Source organism: Desmodus rotundus, chromosome 8 (genome assembly GCF_022682495.2).
Source record: "Desmodus rotundus isolate HL8 chromosome 8, HLdesRot8A.1, whole genome shotgun sequence".
Lineage (NCBI taxonomy): Eukaryota > Metazoa > Chordata > Mammalia > Chiroptera > Phyllostomidae > Desmodus > Desmodus rotundus.
This window is the reverse complement of record NC_071394.1, coordinates 102,791,185-102,809,851: the sequence shown is the minus strand read 5'-3', so window position 1 is coordinate 102,809,851 and position 18,667 is coordinate 102,791,185. Positions and strand designations below refer to the sequence as shown.

General features: G+C 46.2%; 1 protein-coding gene across 1 annotated transcript in view; it reads left to right on the top strand.

Annotated features, from left to right (window-relative positions):
- Nucleotides 1–17,796, top strand: part of IL20RB (interleukin 20 receptor subunit beta) — a 31,085-nt gene extending 13,289 nt beyond the window's left edge. Inside the window, exons 3-7 of the mRNA XM_024566237.4 lie at nt 120–310; nt 4,986–5,110; nt 7,147–7,297; nt 10,159–10,301; nt 16,096–17,796. Coding sequence (XP_024422005.3) covers nt 120–310; nt 4,986–5,110; nt 7,147–7,297; nt 10,159–10,301; nt 16,096–16,203 — 718 coding nt within the window. The 3' untranslated portion in view covers nt 16,204–17,796. The remainder of the gene's footprint in view (nt 1–119; nt 311–4,985; nt 5,111–7,146; nt 7,298–10,158; nt 10,302–16,095) is intronic.
- Nucleotides 17,797–18,667: the final 871 nt, after the last annotated feature.

The window sequence follows — 18,667 nt, the reverse complement described above, 5'->3', positions numbered from 1 at the left end:
AACAAATGCTCGTTTTGCTGACCCATGAAAAGCAGGTGAATGAGGCAGTCACTTGCAGCCATCACTGAGCCTGCATAGAAGGGGCTGGTGTAACACTGTGCCTTCCTTTCTTTGGCCAGAGAGTATGAGAGCCTGTACATGAACCACTTCTGGATCCCCAGCAGCAGGTGCTCACCTACCAAAGTTCCTGAGTGTGACATTACTGATGACATCACTGCCACTGTGCCATACAACCTCCGTGTCAGGGCCACCCTAGGCTCACAGAACTCAGCCTGGAGCACCCTGATGCACCCCTTCAATAGAAACTCAAGTAAGATATTTCTCTCTGTATTCCCCCACTGCCACCAGACTTCCCCTTCAGGAAATGTTCTCTGAGTTTTTCAGGATTCTTTTTAGCATCAAATTAGTCTTGCAAAGCCAGAGTACTATGAACACAAACAACCCTAACTGGTTCATTTAAAACAAAATGCCAACTGCTTCCCACATGCCCTCTTTCTTATTTTGAAAGAGGCTTTTAAAGTCATTCTCTATCTCTGTCAGTGTCTGCAGGTGGTGGGATTGCTGACATTGTGAAGCTGCTGGAAGTGGGGAGATGGGGCAAATATATGACTTTTTTTACAGGAATAGTACCTGGAAAATGATTGAGAAGAAGTAAGGGAAGAATACAGGCAGGTGTCCAACTTTGGCAGAGCACAGACAATGGCAATGTATAAAAAGGTGTTTGTATTTGGGAGTAGCAGGAGCAAGGACTGAATGGCCAGTGGGTGAGGAAGTAGCTGGTCACACGGCGAAGGACTTTGATGTGAAGGTGATCAAACCAGTAGAGGGAAATCATGGAAAAAGAGAGTGTCTAGGCCAGGTTTGTCTTACAGAACAATCACTCTGGCTGTTATGCAAAAGGGAACTGGAGTAGGTCAAGAGTAGGTCAACAGGGGAAGAGTGAGGAGGGGGTCCTGAGCCCAGTAGAGGGGGAAGGGATGGGTAGGAGAGGACAAAATTGAGTCATTGATGAGTTAGGACAGAGCTTGAGGACCAGTCATTGGGAGAGACAATGATGGTGTCCAGCTTCCAACTGGGGATGGCGAGAACGTCATCCAAGGCAGAGAGCCCAGGAGGTAATGTGGACTCCGACTAGCGGTGTCCATGGTGTTGTGGATGCGGCGAACAAATTCACAGGGACTACAGAAGTCCTGTGGAGAAAAAGGGATGACATGGCCACTCTCTAAGTGAGAGAGCACCCTGACCCTTGCCTGGATTGGCTTTTATTGCTTTTCTGGGAGCATACCTCAAGGAAGGTCTTCATTCATCATTGTCAGACAGTAATGATCAAACAATCGATAACATTCAAAGAACTCTGAGGGCTTATTCTGAGTCAGGGTCAGTTAGCTAAAGGGCCATAAAACTTTGGGAAACAAACTCATTTTATGCGTGGACCCTTATCAGAAAATTGAGGACATTCTTAGCAAAGCAGTTTTCACAGGATTTTATGCATTCTTTCTTAGGCCTGATCACCCCCAGGTAACCACCCATTGCTGACCAGGGCTGCACCACCCTCCAGCATTGTTTCAGGCTTAAGTCAGGCCGGGGAAGTAAGGCAGCCAAGAGATTAGGAGACTTCTTTCAGACAGAATGAGGACTCAGGGTATGTCAAAGCCGAGGGGTGAGGGTCCATCACCTCCTTTTTCTATAGCCCCCAAGTCCTTCCCTGAGGGCCCCTTCATGACTGTGTCTGTCTTAGGTCATCCCTCCCTTGAGGAATCTTACCTGGCATTGGCTAACCAATCACCCGCCCAGGGCCAGGCAGGGTGAAGTAAAAGGGGGCAGAGGCGATGCCCCTACCAGGAAGATAATCTTTGTCTCCTTAGTAGTTTATGGTCCCAAGGTCTCTTTACTCAGCCTTAGCTATGGGGGTTACAGCTTCTGAAACCAGGCAGGGTGGTTCCCAACAAGGTGGCTTCAACCAGTCTTGAGAAATAGGAGACACTTCTGGCTTTGGGCTCTTTGACATAGAGATTCCTACAAGATATCATGCCAAGATGTCTGATTGGCACCTGGAAATCAGGTCCTGGGACTCAGATAGGTCAAGGCCAGACACACAGAACAAAGTTAATAGCTAAAGGCTTTGGGGCAGATGCAATTGTCCAGGGACAAGATATAAGAACAAAGATAACTCAGGATGGGATCCTGGGAAACTTCAGGGTTTAAAAAGCAGGTAGAGGGAAGGGTACCAGTAGGATGGATGGGAGAATAGAAGAGCTGCTGATAGGCCTAAAGGAGGTCCCTAAATGTGTCCTTGAGAAAATGGCTTCATGGAACAGTGGGGATGGTTGTTAGGCTGCTAAGTGGAGGATTGAGTGGAGGTGGGAAGGAACAAAGCAGATCCCCCCTCTGAGACAGGTGTGGGTGATAATGTGATCAGTCTGAAGCTGCAAGAGAGGTAAGGGAAAGGCCTTGGTAACCTCTTGTTTTCTTGGTGTGGCAGATCATCAGCTGTGAGGGCAAAGGAAGGTTTGGAGCAGCATGGACAGTAATGGGATGAGTCAGACATTACCGGGCAGTGTATGAAGTTGGATAGAAATCAGGAGGGTTTAGAAAGTGGTGGTGGTGGTGGTGGAGAGCCCAAGCTGGAAGGGGTTGAGGAAGGGGAAGACAGATTTGAAGGGGAAGTTGGCCCTCTAGAGTCAGATGGATGTGGTTCAAATCCAGCTCAGCCATTGATTACTGGGCCCCTCCCTGCCTCCTCATCTGTAAGAACGGCACCTGTTTGCCTCAAAGCATACTTGTGGGAACTATACAAGACAAAATGTGTAAAAGCTCAATGCAGTGCTATCCTGTTACAGTACTCAGCTATTGTTAAGTATTATTATTATTATCGCCCTAGGTATGTCTAAGTAGAGAGCTAGAGCAGAGGAAGGAAGAGGTAGGGCAGGAATGGGACTGTTGGATTATGATACCAATAGGAATTTTGATGCAGAATGTGAGATTTTCTGCCCAGGTACTGGGAGGATCTAGTAGAAGGAGTGGGATTCCAGTTCCAGGCACTGGGGGTGGCTGAGGGGCACCGGAGCAGGGTACAGCTCTGCCTCTGCCTCTGCGCACAGTGCCCAGGTATCACCCAGCAGCCCCTCCCTCTGGCTGCTGGGAGCACAGGGCTCCAGGCAAGACCATTGCTGGGGCCTGGCAGCTGTTGGAAAGGAAGGCATAGATCAGAGGGAGATAAGGAAGCGCCTACAAAACTGTGTGGGTGGGGGTTTGTGCAGTAACAATTTGTGCTTGAGAAGGCCATTATAAACAGGAAAAAGTTTTGCTGCAGGAGGAGCTGAAGAACAGGAGTCTCTGTACCTGCCCCAGAAGGTGGAAGATGTGGTCCTGTGTGACCACTGTGCAGGTGGAGTTAGCTACAGAGCTGGGATGGAATCATGACGCTTAAGGGCATTAAGTCTGTTCCTTTGCTTCTGAAAAAGCCAATGTGACTTCTCCCCAAACATATGAAAAGTCTTGTTTTAAAGCTGCTCTGGAAAAAAAATAATAAAGCTGCTCTGAAAAAGATCTATTCTTACACAGAAGCCTTTTTTGAGAGCAGAGGTTCTTAACCTCGATTGCACATCAAGTCACAGGGGAGCTTTAGAACCACGTATGTCTGGGGCACATCCCCAGAGCCTGGTTTAAATAGTCTGTGTGCATCCTGTTCACTGGGAGTTTAAAATTCTCCCCAGGTTATTCGCAAGAACATCCAGATTTGAGATCCATGAGTACAGAGTCTAAATATCCCACGGAGCAGAGTCTAGAAGCTTGGGAAAGACATGGGCTCAAATTGTGGCCGCTAACTGTGTGACTTTGGGAGAGTCACTTAACCTCTCTGAGGCTCAGTTACATTGTCTGTAGAACAGCTGCATTATTTCCTTTCTCAGACTTGCTGGATGGATTAAATGAATATGTAGAGTGCATAGGGCAGAGGTTCCTGCTCCAACACTGTCAAAATATTCTCTGAACTGAAATGACTTCAGGTCATTTTTTCTAATTCTATTCTCAATAAAGATGGAGATTGGAGGATACAATTCTAATCATTTTTGACCTAAAACTGGAGGAGTCAAACATCTGTCTTCCTTCTGGAGGTGTTTCAGAGGTAGTACTATTGGTGCTGTGTGCTCATTTGAAGCCTCTGAACTGGGTATGTTTTGTACAGTTGGTCCCTGACTTCCCAAGTCCCCCTGTCCCCTGTCCAGGCAGCTTTTCAAATGTCAGGAAATGTTTTGCTCTCTGAAAATTCCCTGCAGGAAATGACTTTCTTTTGAGTGAGTGTCCACTGACCTCAATGCAGGGGGATTTGGCCCAGAACACACTCCACTCTACTTCTCAAGCCACTGCCAACAATCAGGGAGCCCTTCTGGTCCTGCAGTGTCTGGATCTGAGAGGCAAGTATGGATCCATCATCACTGGCTAGGGACTAGAGACTGCCTGCCTGGGCCCTTCTGTTCTTGGTCTGCCAAGGGGAAAGTGTCCATGGAGACTGCTGGGCAATCTGTTTAGGATCTAGAAATGCGAAAGATAGTGTTTGTGCTTGTGCTGTAATTTCTAGAGTTGGTTACTGGAATTTGTCAAACCCTCTGGTTTTCCAGCATCCCCCATTAAGGATCTGAAATGAAGAATTCTTGGGCTGAGAATAGAATGGTCCATTCATGGGCTGCTGATTTGCAGATGTTTGAAAGTTGTCAGCAGCCAGTTCATGTTACCAATCCATGTGAATTGTAGTAATCTTCATCTTTTGAAAAAACTTTCTCATTATTTAAAGAGCACTCACTGAGCACCTGCCGGGTACAGGAGAGTATTGGTGGACATGCTTCTACGTGCTGTGGAGCTACATCCAGCCCCCTCCCTTCCAAGGAGCCTGGCATGTTTCCACCAATTACTTGGTCATAGTTTCCCAGAACAGAAATCAGTCCTGTCTGGGGCTGGCTTTGATTCGCCTCTTGTCTTGCCAACAGCTATTCTAACCCCACCTAGAATGGAGGTCACCAAGGATGGCTTCCACCTGGTTATTAAGCTGGAAGACCTGGGGCCCCAGTTTGAGTTCCTCGTGGCCTACTGGAGGAGGGAGCCTGGTGCTAAGGTAAGACTTCTGGCCTTGGCCTTTGAGTCAGACTTTGGGGAAGGAGTCATAGGCCTGTGAGAGGTGGTGGAGAGAAGCCAGCGCCTGCAGTGCTTACTGCGTGGAGTGGCCTGAGGATGACCAGGCCTAAGTGAAGTGTGGGAAAGAAGAGATGGGAGTAGGCTGACAATCTCAGTAGCCTCTTCTTCAAAGAATTGCCTTGGTTCCAGCCCAGGCCTTGGCTGGGTGCCTTCTCAGGCCAGATTTACTGAAGTATGGGGACTGCCTTCTTGCTGTAAACTCTGACATACTGGGATCCATAATACCTTTTCAATGCATTTCTTTCCCCTTATCAGCTTGCCTTCTCAGCACTCTCCCTGGCATGTTTAGGTGCAGCAGACCAGGGTGTTCCAGATCAACTAGATGATTTCAAAAGTGTACGAGGCCGGCACAAGCCTCTTTAGGGTGTGCATCTGGGCAGGGTGCAGGAGTCAGGGCAGAGAGCCAAGAACTGGCTTCTGGATTTCCCTAATTATGAGCCAGTGGATCACACAGAATGCCTAGATGGGGCGCTGCCCCTCCCTGTGGGACAGCTGCTACATGCTGGGGTGGGTGGGAGGTCAGCTCTCCCAGAGGGAATGGTCACACAGGAGCAGCCACACCAGAAGAAGAGGTGGAGCTTGAGCAGGAACTAGGGAACAGTCAGAGCTGTGGAAGCTCTGTGCAAGCTGATATGGTGACAGGGCCCACCCCAGTCAGCACAAACAAAAGTAGACTTTATCATAGGGATTAATATAGTACAATAAGGAGCTCTCACAGAATCTGTGAGAGAGCTGGCCCAGAGCCAGGCTGCAGCATGGCCTCCTTACCCAAGAACCCTTGCCTGTGGAGTCCTTGCTTCCCTCTGGTGGGTCCTCTCTATTGCACTCTCTCTGTGGCCTTCTCCTCAGCTTACTCCCAGGCCCTGACTCCTCATCACTCCTTCCTACTCATTCCCGTGGCTGTGCCTGACCTGCCCCTCGAGTCCTCTCAGGCGTGACACCCCCTCACTGTGTCCTCTTCCCTTTGTCCCTGTTTCTAGCTCCAGATATTGACAAGACCAAATCCCAAGAGAGGAAATCTGATTGGTCCTGCTTATCTTATCAGGCTAAGCTTAGGGGTTACAGGTTGCTGGCTGCTCTCTGTTGGACCCTTCTGAGACCAGGGGTACCCCTGACCTCACAGCATTGCCTTGGGGAACAGGGCACATGTCCCAGTACCTACACAACAGGGGCAGTAGGTTGAGTAGCTTCCCCTGGAAGGTGGTATGGGTAGGTGGAATGGGCATTAACAATGGTTTCCAGTATTTACTCCTTCTGGGTCAGGGCCCAGTGGTAAGACATGGCACTGCCAGCCAGGCAGGTGGAGTGGTGTGGGGTGCAGATCAGGACCTGGGCAGGAGGGAGCATGTGGCTCCCTCAGATTCTCTGGGATGGAGCCCTCTCTCCACCCTTGGTAACTGGGAGAGGAGCATGCACCCTGAGTCATCTGAGCTTGGCCCAAACAAGCCTTTACAGGCTCAGACATGGAGCACAGGCCTTAGGGGGTGAAAGGATGTGCAGATGGATAAACAGACAGGTGGATGGATGGATGTGTGAGGAGGCACTGCCCATTGGTTCCATTGCTCCTGCGCACTCATCCCCGCCCTGGCTCAGTCATATTTCTAACCTTCAGTTCTCTGCTCACGTTATCCTATCAGAGAGGTCTTCCCCAGCCATTCTGTTTAGTGAGTCCTCATTACTTCACCTTCTTGCTTTGCTTCATTTTTCTTACTACCACCTGATAAATATTACATATTGTCTGTCTTCTCCCACGTAAACTCCATGAGAGCATTGCCTACAACAGTGCTTGGCACATAGTAGGTGCATAATAAACAAATATGAATGAATGAATGAATGAGAAGGAATATTCTGTATGCGGCCTGGAAAGGAAATATCTGCCGCTTTCCTTCCCTGGCTCGTCTCTCCCTTTCCTGTCTTGCTTCCCTTAGTGTGTAACTGTTTTCTGCTCTCCTAAAGGAACATGTCAAAATAGTGAGGAGCAGGGGCGTTCCAGTGCACCTGGAAACCATGGAGCCCGGGGCTGTGTACTGTGTGAAGGCCCAGACATTTGTGAAGGCCATCGGGAGGCACAGTGCCTTCAGCCAGGCAGAATGCATCAAGGTACAAGGTAAGGATGACCTGTCTTTTCCCTGAAGTCCTGAACAGGCGACAGTACCTCCTGAAGGATGCTCCACTGCCTGCTGGGTTTCTTTGGCTCTCAGTCTCCCCTGGTCCCGCTGACCTGCTTCCTGAGTCTGGATGGGTTCCTGTGGTGAAAGCATGCTTCACTCTAGGACTATAGGGGAGAGTCCATCCTGGGGCTGGGTGGGGTCACTTGAGCAGCTGTCTGGAACACTTTCCCCTGAAAGGTCCCGAGGACTGAGGCCAGATGTGGCATGGTTGACTTATCAGGTGAATCGGGGGGAGCTGCAGGGGAGGCAGTCAGGAGCTTGAGAGTCAGACCATTGCATATCACAGCTGCTTTCAACTAGGAGGGACCTATGGGAAGTCAACAGACTCCTCTTGTTTGACTTACTTTTTTGCCCTTGAAATTTTTTAGGGTCTAAAACCCCACAATGTTCAAAAACCCTTGGTGAAGAAACAAAACAAAACTCCACATCTCCTGATTCTGTCACTCAAACACCACTAGGGACATTTTTGTATATAACTTTCTAGCCTTTAACTAAGTAATTATTATTTTGAGTATTTAGTACATTCATAAGTTTCAAAAAATATAAGCTACACACGGAAGCTCTCTGTTCCGTCTTTCTTTTTTAGCACAAATGGCAGCGTACTCTCTGCACTAGTCTGGGTCTTGTCTTTTCCACTTTATGTATCTCATAGACTTTTCCGTATCTATACAGAACTTCCCCATCTTTCTTTATGGCTATGTAGTATTCCCTTTTGTGTATATAACTAATTAAACTAGCTTCCTATTGATGGGCATTTGCCTCCCCCACCTCCCCAGTATTTTGCTACTGCAGGCAATGCCTTAGTTAGTTCACATAGATCGTTTTGCTGGTATACATGAAGGGTAAACTCCTGGAGGTAGAGTTGCTTGGTCAGAGGCAAACACATTTGAATTCTGACTGCTGCCCCCAACTGCTCTCCAAAGGGGTGTTGTCCTGCCATCCCTGCCCATGTGTACCATGTGTAGACACACGTGGCAGGTGGATTGCACATATGCTTTGCGCCTGCTTTTCCACAGACATCCATCACATTTCCCAAGCAGCTTTTTGGATTGCCATTTTGTACTACTGTTTGAGACTGTGTAAGTCAATCTTGTTAAAAAATTCAAACAACACAGAAGTATATAAAGTAAGAGGTACATGTTTTCCACTGAGGAGGCTTATTTTGGCAAGTTAGGCATTTGACCTGCTAGTTACTATGTGATACCAATACTCAGAGGCACAAGTGGGTCTGTGCTTTGCCTACTGTTCTGTTTGTTTCTTACATTCACTTAGTGGTATATTGTGAACATCTTCCCTGTCAGCACACATGGAACTACCTCCTTTGAAAAGACAATGCACGATGAGCCAATGTATGTATGTACCGAAATATATGTAATTGTCCCTCTGTCAAAGGGCATATTTTGTGCTTTCCAGTCTTTGCTACTGCAAACCATGCTGTAGGGAACAATCTTGCATACATCCTAATACCCATTTAAATAGCTGAATTCTTAACCTACTATACTGATGTCCCGTAATAAATTAAGTCATCTTCTATTTGGGGGTATGTAAGTCATCTCCATGCCTTAGGTCATTTCCATTTGCTTTTGAAGATGATGGTCATTGATTGATTGATCGATTCATTGAATGAATATTTATGGAGCATTGACTATGAGCCACGTGCTGGTCGAGTCCCTGGGATACAGCAGGGAAGTCCCTGCTCTCAGGGCGCTTACCTTTTAGTTGGGGAGACAGGCTACAGACAAGTAAACAAATGAGATAGCTTCCCTTGGTGGTACGTGCTATGATGAAAATACACAGCATGGCAGGAGGTGGGGGAGGTGTAGGTGTGTGGCTTTGGGCAGAGATGAGACTGGTTATGAGGCTGATGAGAGCAGATGCTGCTGTGAGCTGCTTTATGCATATCATTGTTTCCTTTCTTGGAATTACTTATTTTTTTGGAATCTACTCACAAAAGTGGATGAAAGGCTGTGAACATTTATTTGTATATCTCGTGATGTGTACTGCCAAAATATTTTCCGAAAGCATTGAAACAAAGTGCAGTGCCCCTGGCCCATGTGTGAGGCTGCCAGCTTCTCTGCAGCCTCACTGGCTGTGCCGCCTTTCACACAGCGGGTGAGCCATTCCGCCTAGAGGGCCTAATGGAGTTCCTTGAGGTTACAAGATGGAAAAATAACCCATCCCCCCTGCACATCTCCAGATGCTCCCACTTGGTATTTTCTGATCCATTTACTTAGTAGAATGACGGCAGGTTTGGGAGCCAGCCCTACATGTGTGACCCGGGGTAAGTCACTTAACCATAGTAGGGGCTTGATATATGATAGTTATTATGTGACTGTTTTCTGAACTTAGTATTTTCTTCCATAAGATGAATCAGAGCTAGAAGCAAATTGTAAAACACACTTTGTTTCAGTTACTGCCCAGTTCCATTCCTCACTGTTCTTTTTCGGCACCTCCCCCTCCTACTGCCGGGGGGCCTGGCACTCTGCCCTCCTCCTGGCAGTGGCCCCAGGTTCAACATGGCTGGGGGCTTAACAGCTGATGCTCCTCCCCTTTCCCAAGAAAAAAGATTTTAATCTTCCCTGGGGCTTTCTGGAAACCAAGCCTTAATTTGGATTCTAGAAAAATGGTTTTAACGGTGGTAATTTTAGTCACGAGGGCGTATATCAAATCTCAGGATGTTGGTATCTGCCGTCTTACCCATGTGCAGAACCAACTCCAGCAAAGTGAGGGAGGCCCCGGATTGGAGATTTCATCTTCACTGTGTCTCTTAAGCCTGTTCTTATCATTTCATTTGCAGAAGAGACCCTCCCCCTGGTACTGGCCCTGATTGCATTCGCTGGCTTTGTGCTGATCCTCGTGGTTGTGCTGCTCTCCATCTGGAAGACGGGCCAGCTGCTCCGGTACTCCTGCTGCCCGGCGGTGGTGCTGCCCGACACCTTGGTAAGAGTGTCCCGTTTTCCTTTCAGTGTGATGCTGACCAGACGTAGTTTGGGCTCAGTTGGGTGTGGGCACACAGTTTCCTGGTTGACAGGCACTTGCGCAAGGAGGGCAGAAGGGCATGCACAGGACTTCACTTCTAATTAGATGGGCTGGGAGAGACCTCCCTTCTCCAGGGAGTGGGGACCTTCCTCAGTCAGGCCACTGCTGCTTGCCCCCAGGACCTGGCACGGCCAAGGGAGTGGGCGTGTTGCACAGCCTTGGTGCTTGGCAGTTCAGAGTCAGGCCCAGTCTCACCCATCCAGACCGGCCTGCCCAGCGTTCTTGGCCCATTCCCATGATTATAACAGCAGCTGCATCCAGTAACTTGTTCTGACACAACTTATTTAATTCTCCTGTCAAGAACCTCATTGGCTCTCAGGGTAAAGTGCGTGGGTGTGAATGTGGGAGCATAGACTGTTCTTTGCCTTTGGCTGGGGGCTGGGAACAATCTGGACCTGCCTAGTAACTACCAAAAGTTAGGGTCCCCATCTGTTTTCTCAGTCCTTTGCAAGCCCAGGATTCTTATTGTACTCCTGAGGACACTGGTCTGCAGGTCTGAAGCTCTCTGGTGGGGGCAGGTCCTGTGCGCCCATGCTGGTGTCAGGGAGAAGCACAAGCAGGCCTCCAGCAGCAGCCCCCACGTTCCATCTGGCTGCCTCCTGTGCCCCTCCCCCAGACCTCAACACACCAAGCAGCGCAAAAACAAAACAAAACAACAAACAAAACAAACCTCAGAGATTTCTCACAGCTGTCTCCTGCGAGGAGGGAGTTCGCAGTCAGCTTCCCAGAAGCAAGGAGAGCTGGAACTGCCTGCAAGCATTCCTGCAGTCAAAATTCCTGACATGAGTGTGGCTGCGTCTGTTTCTCCTCTTATGTCAATTTTTCCTTCATGTATTTTGAAGCTCTGTTTTAGGAGTATACATATTTATAGTTGATACATCTTCCTGAGTAATTGGGCCTTTTATCATCGTGAACTATCCCTCTTTATCTCTGGCAATTGTCCTTACTTTGATATTAATGTAACCTTTTTTTGGTTTGTTTACTGTTTGTATGGTTTATCTTCTTTCCATATTCTTACTTTAAACTTATTGTGTCCTCATACTTAAATTGTGTCTCTTATAGCAGCATATCGTTAGCCTTTAAAAAGAATGAATTCATTCCAACAATCGCTGTCATTTAATTGGAATGTTTAGTCCATTAACACTTAACTCTGGTCCTGTCATTTTCTAACTTTTGTGTTTCACCCAATATTTGTTTTCTGATTCTTCAAACCAGTAAAACTGTCATTATTCATGGCACCAAGAGAGACCTGCCCTCAGACAAGGAACTGTAAACAATGGGAAACTCACCTAGTGACATTCCCTTTTTCCAAGTGTCAACTTTTGGTTGCTTGCTTTTAGAGAGAGAGGCAGGGCGAGAGAAAGATAGAGATAGAGATAGAGATAGAGATAGAGAAACATGGACTGACTGCCTTCTCCTATGCATCCCAACCGGGATAGAACCTGAAACCTTGGTATGTGCCCTAATTGGGAATTAAACCTGTGACCTTCTGGTCTATGGGACGATGCTCCAACCAACTGAGCCATACTGGCCTGGGCTATTTCTCCCTCGGTTTTTTAAGTGGAAAATTTTTCTGAGTATATACATTTCCCATATGCTGTGTGAGAAGTAGATCACTAGTGTCTATTAAATCCCAAACAGATTCTGGAGCTGTCTATCACCACGGCCTTCTCTCCCTCTCTCAGCCTTGACTTTAGTATAGTGTAGCTGCACTTCACATTTGCGTTAGTTATAGATAACCTTCCAAACTGTTAAAAAGCAACTTCCAACCATCTTTGCAAAATCCACACATCTTTCCTATTAAGCCATAGAAAATTACCAAGTGGAAATCCTTGACAATTCTTTTAAAAGCCCTATTGAGTTTGTAAATGTTTAATTTATCTGTTTGGATTAAATATATCTTGTATACATCTATAATTCTACAGTTGGTGATGGTTGCCCTCTAAAATATACCATTAAGAATGTCTTTGCATTTAGCAAGAGCATAAAATGGAGTAAAAAATAGCCTATTCAACAAATGGTGTTGGGAGAACTGGACTGGTACGTGCAAAAAAATGAAACTAGACCACCAACTTACACCATACATCAGAATAAACTCAAAATGGACAAAAGACTTAACACATAAGCCGTGACACCATAAAAGTCCTAGCAGAAAACTTAGGCAGTAAAACTTCAGATATTTTCACCAATATGTCCTCTAGGGAAAGGGAAATAAAGAAAAGACTAGCCGTGTCTGGTGTGGTTCAGTGGATTCAGCACCAGCCTGAGAACCAAAGGGTCGCTGGTTCGATTCCCAGTCAGGGTACTTGCCTGGGTTGTGGGCCAGGTCCCCGGTTGGGGTGCTCAAGAGGCAACCACACATTGATATTTCTCTCCCTCTCCTTCTCCCTTCCTTCCTCTCTGTCTAAAAATAAATAAATAATCTTAAAATAAAAAAAAGTCTAAACAAATGGGACTATATCAAATTAAAAAGCTTCTGCACCACTAAATAAAACATCATCAAAATGAAAAGGGAACTGACCGTATGGGAAAACATATTTGCCAATGATACCTCGGACAAGGGTTTGATCTTCAAAATACAGGGTCTGGCAGAAGTAATGCCTGCTTGAGGTTGGTAGGGTAATATAATGGGTGTAATAATTTATAGTTTTAATTTGAACATTTCACCTAAAATGCCATATGGTGTGCTTGAGTGTGATATTGTTATGTTACAGAATTACATACTTATGATTTTGTAATAAAAGATTTTATGATAAAAAGGGGCATTATTTGTGCTGGACCCTGTATATAAAGAACTCATAAGACTCAACACCAGGAAGACAACCCAATTAAAAAATGGGCAAAGGACCTGAACAGACACTTCTCCAAGCAGGACATACAGAGGGCCCATAGACATTTGAAAAAATGCTGAATATCACGAGTCATCAGAGAGATGCAAATTAAAACCACAAGGAGATGCCACCTCACACTGGTAGGAATGACCATCATAAACAAATCAACCAAAACAAATGCTGGCAAGAATAAGGAGAAAAAGGGAACCCTGGTGCACTGTTGGTGGGAATGTAGACTGGTGCAGCCACCGTGGAAAACAGTATGGAATTTCCTCGAAGAACTAAAAATGGAACTGCCTTTTGATCCAGTGATTCCACTGCTGAGATTATACCCTAAGAATCTTGAAACACCAATTCAAAAGAACCTATGCACCCCAATATTCATAGCAGTGTTATTTACAATAGCCAAGTGCTGGAAACAGCCTAAGTGCCCATCAGTAAATAAATGGATCAAAAAACTGTGGTACATTTACACAATGGAATACTATGCAGCAGAAAGAAAGAAGGAGCTCCTACCCTTCATGACAGCATGGATGGAACTGGAGAGCATTATGCTAAGTGAAGTAAACCACGCAATGAAGGACAAATACCATATGATTTCAACTAAAAGAGGAAACTAATGAATAAAAGAAATGAATGAACAAAATAGAACTAGAGGGATGGAAACAAGCAACAGACTGACATCGGCCAGAGGGAAGGGGGAAGAGCACAAGGAGGGAAAGAAGGGGGAAAGGGCTAATCAGTGAACAGGTATAAATGATCCATGGACATAGACAACAAGGTGGGGACATGGGGCGGGGGTTGGGGAATGGAAGGGCAATGGGGGAAAATTGGGACAACTGTAATAGAACAATAAAAAAAAATGTCTTTGCATTCAAGTTGATATCACCAAGTAACATTCTAAAGCAGAAATATATATGCAAGGAAAATTATACTAACACTTCTCAGTATATATTCCCTATTTTAAAATATAATTTCTTTTCCTTGTCTTTCATCCACAATTGCTTCATGGCTATGGAGGCCTTGGTGCTAAAGGGTCTTCCTTTCCTTTCTATGTCCCACTTTACTCTGTCTCTTCCTGCTGTAATGTGGGTAGCCAGCATAAAAATGGCCCCAAGTTAGTCGTTCTTCAGTGGACCATCCCAAGCATGACTTTGTGTGCTTTGTAGAAAATGGAGTTTCTGAGATCAGATGCCTCTGAGGCCCACGTAGGTTGAAAGAAAAAAAAGGAAGGGAGGAAGGGAGGAAGGAAGGAAGGAAGGAAGGAAGGAAGGAGGGAAGGAAGGAAAAAAAGGGAAAGGAAGGAGTGTGCAGTGCAATGAATGTGATTCAGAAAGGCTAGATGGTGGGGACCATGGCAAACATATTCCAGCTAAAGAAGGCAGCTGCTTCTCAGTGCCAGCAGGTTGCTGCCAATAGGGAATGTATGTGAGCCAGCGCCACAAGATGTTCAAATATTCAATGATAAACAAACAAACAAGTCCAGACTTTCATGAGAAATCTCCTGATTTTTAAACATTGAAAGCTAATTCAAACTAAAAATATATATATATATGAGCTGAACCTTACTTAAAGTTTACTTTAACCTGTGGGACAATAGTTTAGCACCTTCTGAAATTCTGAGGTTACACTATTTTACTTTAATGTTCTAGAACTATTCTCTCCAATACAGTAGCCACTTGCTCTATGTGACTGTTAAGCACTTGCAAAGTGGCTCGTCCCTACTAGGATGTGCTATAAACATAAAATACACAATGGATTTCAGAGAGTCAGTTCAAAGGAAGAATATGTAATATTTTATTAATTTTTTGTATTAATTACATGTTGAAATAATATTTATTTTAAATAAAATATATTATTAAATTTAATTTTACCTATTTCTTTTTACTTTTTAAAATGTGCTACGAGAGAATTTTAAATTGCGTTACATTTTTATTGGACAATGCTGCTCCAGGATTAAAGAAACAATCAAGTCTAACCACTGCAGAGTTAGGTAGCCAGTGTCCTGAGAGTCTCCTGGACCAGCAGCAGTGAACTGGTGGTGGGTTCCACAGAGACACCGCACTCAGTGAGCCCTGCTTGTACATTGTCCTTTCCTGTGATTCGCCAGAGGACACTAAAAGAGATCCCCTCTCTCTTAGGCAAGAAGCCCTCTTCTTGGGCAAGAAGCTGCCTCTTTACAAACTATGATCAAGGGTAACTGACTTTATGAAGCTGATGTCTCCTGGGGACTGAGGTGGAGGAAACCATTGTGCCTATTTATCTGTGCTCACGTGCCACTCTGGGGTGATGGAGGGGAGGGCCAGGGGAGATAACTGCAGAAGAACCTAGTGAATTTGGTGGGGATGAGCACGCAAGCAATGGTTGGGGGGAGGGTCTCTCCGAAAAGTTGGCACCTGTATTTCTACAGCCAGTTATGACTATGTAATGGGACCACTGGGAGAAGATGGCAGGAACAGGGAGTATGAATTGGGAAGGGACTTGTGTTTCAGGGGTACTGTCTCTGGACTGGGCACCATGCTAGGTATGGTATGTGGAGCATCTCAGACCAGGTTATTATTTTTAGAGCTCTCTGCTAGAAAAGCATTAGATTTTTTGACCAGAATTACATTCTGGGCATTTGTGGGGCAGAATCCCAGGCACTGATAAAGCAGAGTCCGAACAGATCTGCTGCTCAGTGAACTGGGAGACATCTCAGTAAACGTTGGAAGCCCCTGGTCTAGGAGTTAGAATTGTTTTGGGGCTTTTTTGTTGCTTGAAAGTTAATTAATCACACAATTGGGATTTCTGTGATAGTCTCTGCAATAGCTACTACTTTGGTACTACTATTCATCTAATAAATATTCATGGAAATTATTTTTCAGAAAATCACTTCTTCGCCCCAGAAGTTAATCAGCTGCAGAAGGGAGGAGGTGGAAGCCTGTGCCACGACCGTGCTGCACCCTGAGGAACTCTTCAGGACCTGGATCTAGTAGGCTCGGGGGAGCGCCCAGATGAAGCTGAGCAACCTGGTCTGTGTGACACAGGCGCCGTGAGGGGGAAAGGCTGTGTCTCTGTTTTCCTCCAAGGACAAAAGAAGTCAGAAGAGCCTTCAACATCCGTTTCTCGAAGCAACTGTCAGAGGCAGAGCGGTTTGGCAGACAAAGCCCTGAGGAGGGGCAGGATATATGCCCATAGAACTGGCTCTATCTGCCATCCACTAGCTGAGTAACCTAGTTTCCCTAGCTGAGGGAAAGCGACTTTGTCTCTCTGGCCCTCAATGTTCTCATCTATAAAATGAGGGGATTAACTGTTACACTATATGTGTATGTATCTCCAGCACTGGCAGAGCTGTAGGGAAATTGGTGGCACTGTACATTGTGATTGGTTCAGCTTTTCTGGAGAGCAGCATGTAAAAGTATAACAGGAATGATCAGAGACTATACACCAGCTGGCTTGGAAATCCCTTTTTCCTAGAGGAAGCCTGAAAAGGAAAGGAAGGATGGGTGAGATGGTGTTGATTTCACTTTAAGCCAAATGCCTGCGCAGAGGTGAAGGGCTCAGCCTGCTCTACAGTGACTGAGAGGGAGGCCACAGCCCCACTGAAACTGGGATGTGCAAGAAAGCTGTGGGGACACAAAATACTATAAAGGCTGAATTGTGTGTGACATAGAAGACAGCAGCTAAAATGTACACGGATGATGAGATGGCGATGCAGAGGGATGTCAGAAGTGGGATATTTGCCGTGTTCCTTTTTCCTGTAGAGTTGTTAAAGTATAGAATTAAAAATAAAAAAGGGGTGACCTTGGATAATCTTTTGGGTTTATTCCTTCCAAAATAAGTAGTGTTTAGGGTTCTAGTTACATCAAAAACCTTGAGTCCTGAGAGGCCCCTGAAGACAACGTTTGGTCAGAAGGTGTGGGGCGACCCTAGGTCCGGGGTGGGCATGGGGATAATAAGGGGGCAGTCTCTGACCACATGAGAACCCCACCTGAGGTAGCTGGCCAAAGCCTTACCTGGTCAGGGTGCTCCTGGGTCTTCCTGGAGGCCTTGCTTCACAGGAAATCCCTTTGGAGACCTCTTTTCCTTAAAACAGGTCACTCATGGTGTCCCTAGCTCCATGGCCTACCTCTGGAAGCCTCTTCCTGTTGCTCTCCTCCCTTAGGAGAGGAAAAGGTCAGAGGAGGAATGGAGAGGGGAAGTTTTTTGAGGGGTGAAGGGATAGATGGGCAAAGCCTGTGCCTCCCTTAGCCCTGACCTCTCCCAGCTCTGGAGCCTCTGAGCTGGTTTGTCTCCACGCCCTCTTCCCCGTCCCCCTCCAGCCAGCTCTGTGGCAGAAATGATCTAATCTCCTCAGTCAGGTGTTTCCTCCTACAAGACAGAGGCCGACAACCCTCTCTCCACCTGGTGGGTTTCAAAGGATGGGCTCTCTCTAGGAAGATGAGTTCACTGAAGATCTTTTCCTTTTGTACCATTTTGTATGCTTCTGTGTTGTTTGACTCTTTATGAAGAATATTTGTTAATTTTATATTTGGCTTAAACTGTAGACATACTTTCAGTTTGCAAAAATAAAGACTATACTACTACACTGATCATCCCTTTCCTTCTACCCTCTTCCCTCCACCTGGCCACTGTCCCTCTGTCACCTGTCCAAGCCCAGAACTCAGAAATGACCCGTGACTTCCCTCTGCTTGAGACTCTCTCATCGTTAGTGCCCATCCATTCTTTCTTGCTGACATATATAGGTACATAGAAAGTTCTCTTGGTTATTCTGTTGTTTTCACATGTCCCCAACATGTATTCATTGAGGCCCACACATACACCAGACATTACACAAGTCCCCATAGGAGAAGGGTGCCCTCTCTGTAGCTGGTGACGTCCTCCTCTCTCCTGGAGCACTATGTTCTGACACTCCAGGCCTTCTTTCCTCCCCTCTGGGACACTTTAACAGGAAAAAGGGGCAGCACAATTAACTACAACAGGACGACAATGAAGACTGACTGTGTCCTGCACTCCTTGCTATTGCTCAACCCAGTAGAGGATGCCTGACCCCGGGACCAAACCAAGCTTTCTTAGTCTTGCTTTCAGGGAACAACTGCCAGGGTCCAATGAGCAAAATCCCCAACAGGAGAATCTAAAAGGAGAATCTTGGCTGACTTCAGTTGACACAATCCATTTGAAGAGTCATGAGTCCACAAGGAGGCGCAAAAAGAGCAAATGCTAATCCAAAGAATTCTCAAAAAAGACGAATAGAATGCATTTCTACGAGGTCTTATTATTCAATAGTGTTGGGCTTATTGACTCACTGTATCAATGAAGAATACTAGTAAATGTAAATACACCAGTCAGGAGGTATCTTTCTCCACCACCACCATTTCCTGGCCCAGGCCACGACCCCAGGCTGCCTGAACGCCAGCACCAGCCTCCTCATGGGCTCCTCCACTTGCAATCTTTCTG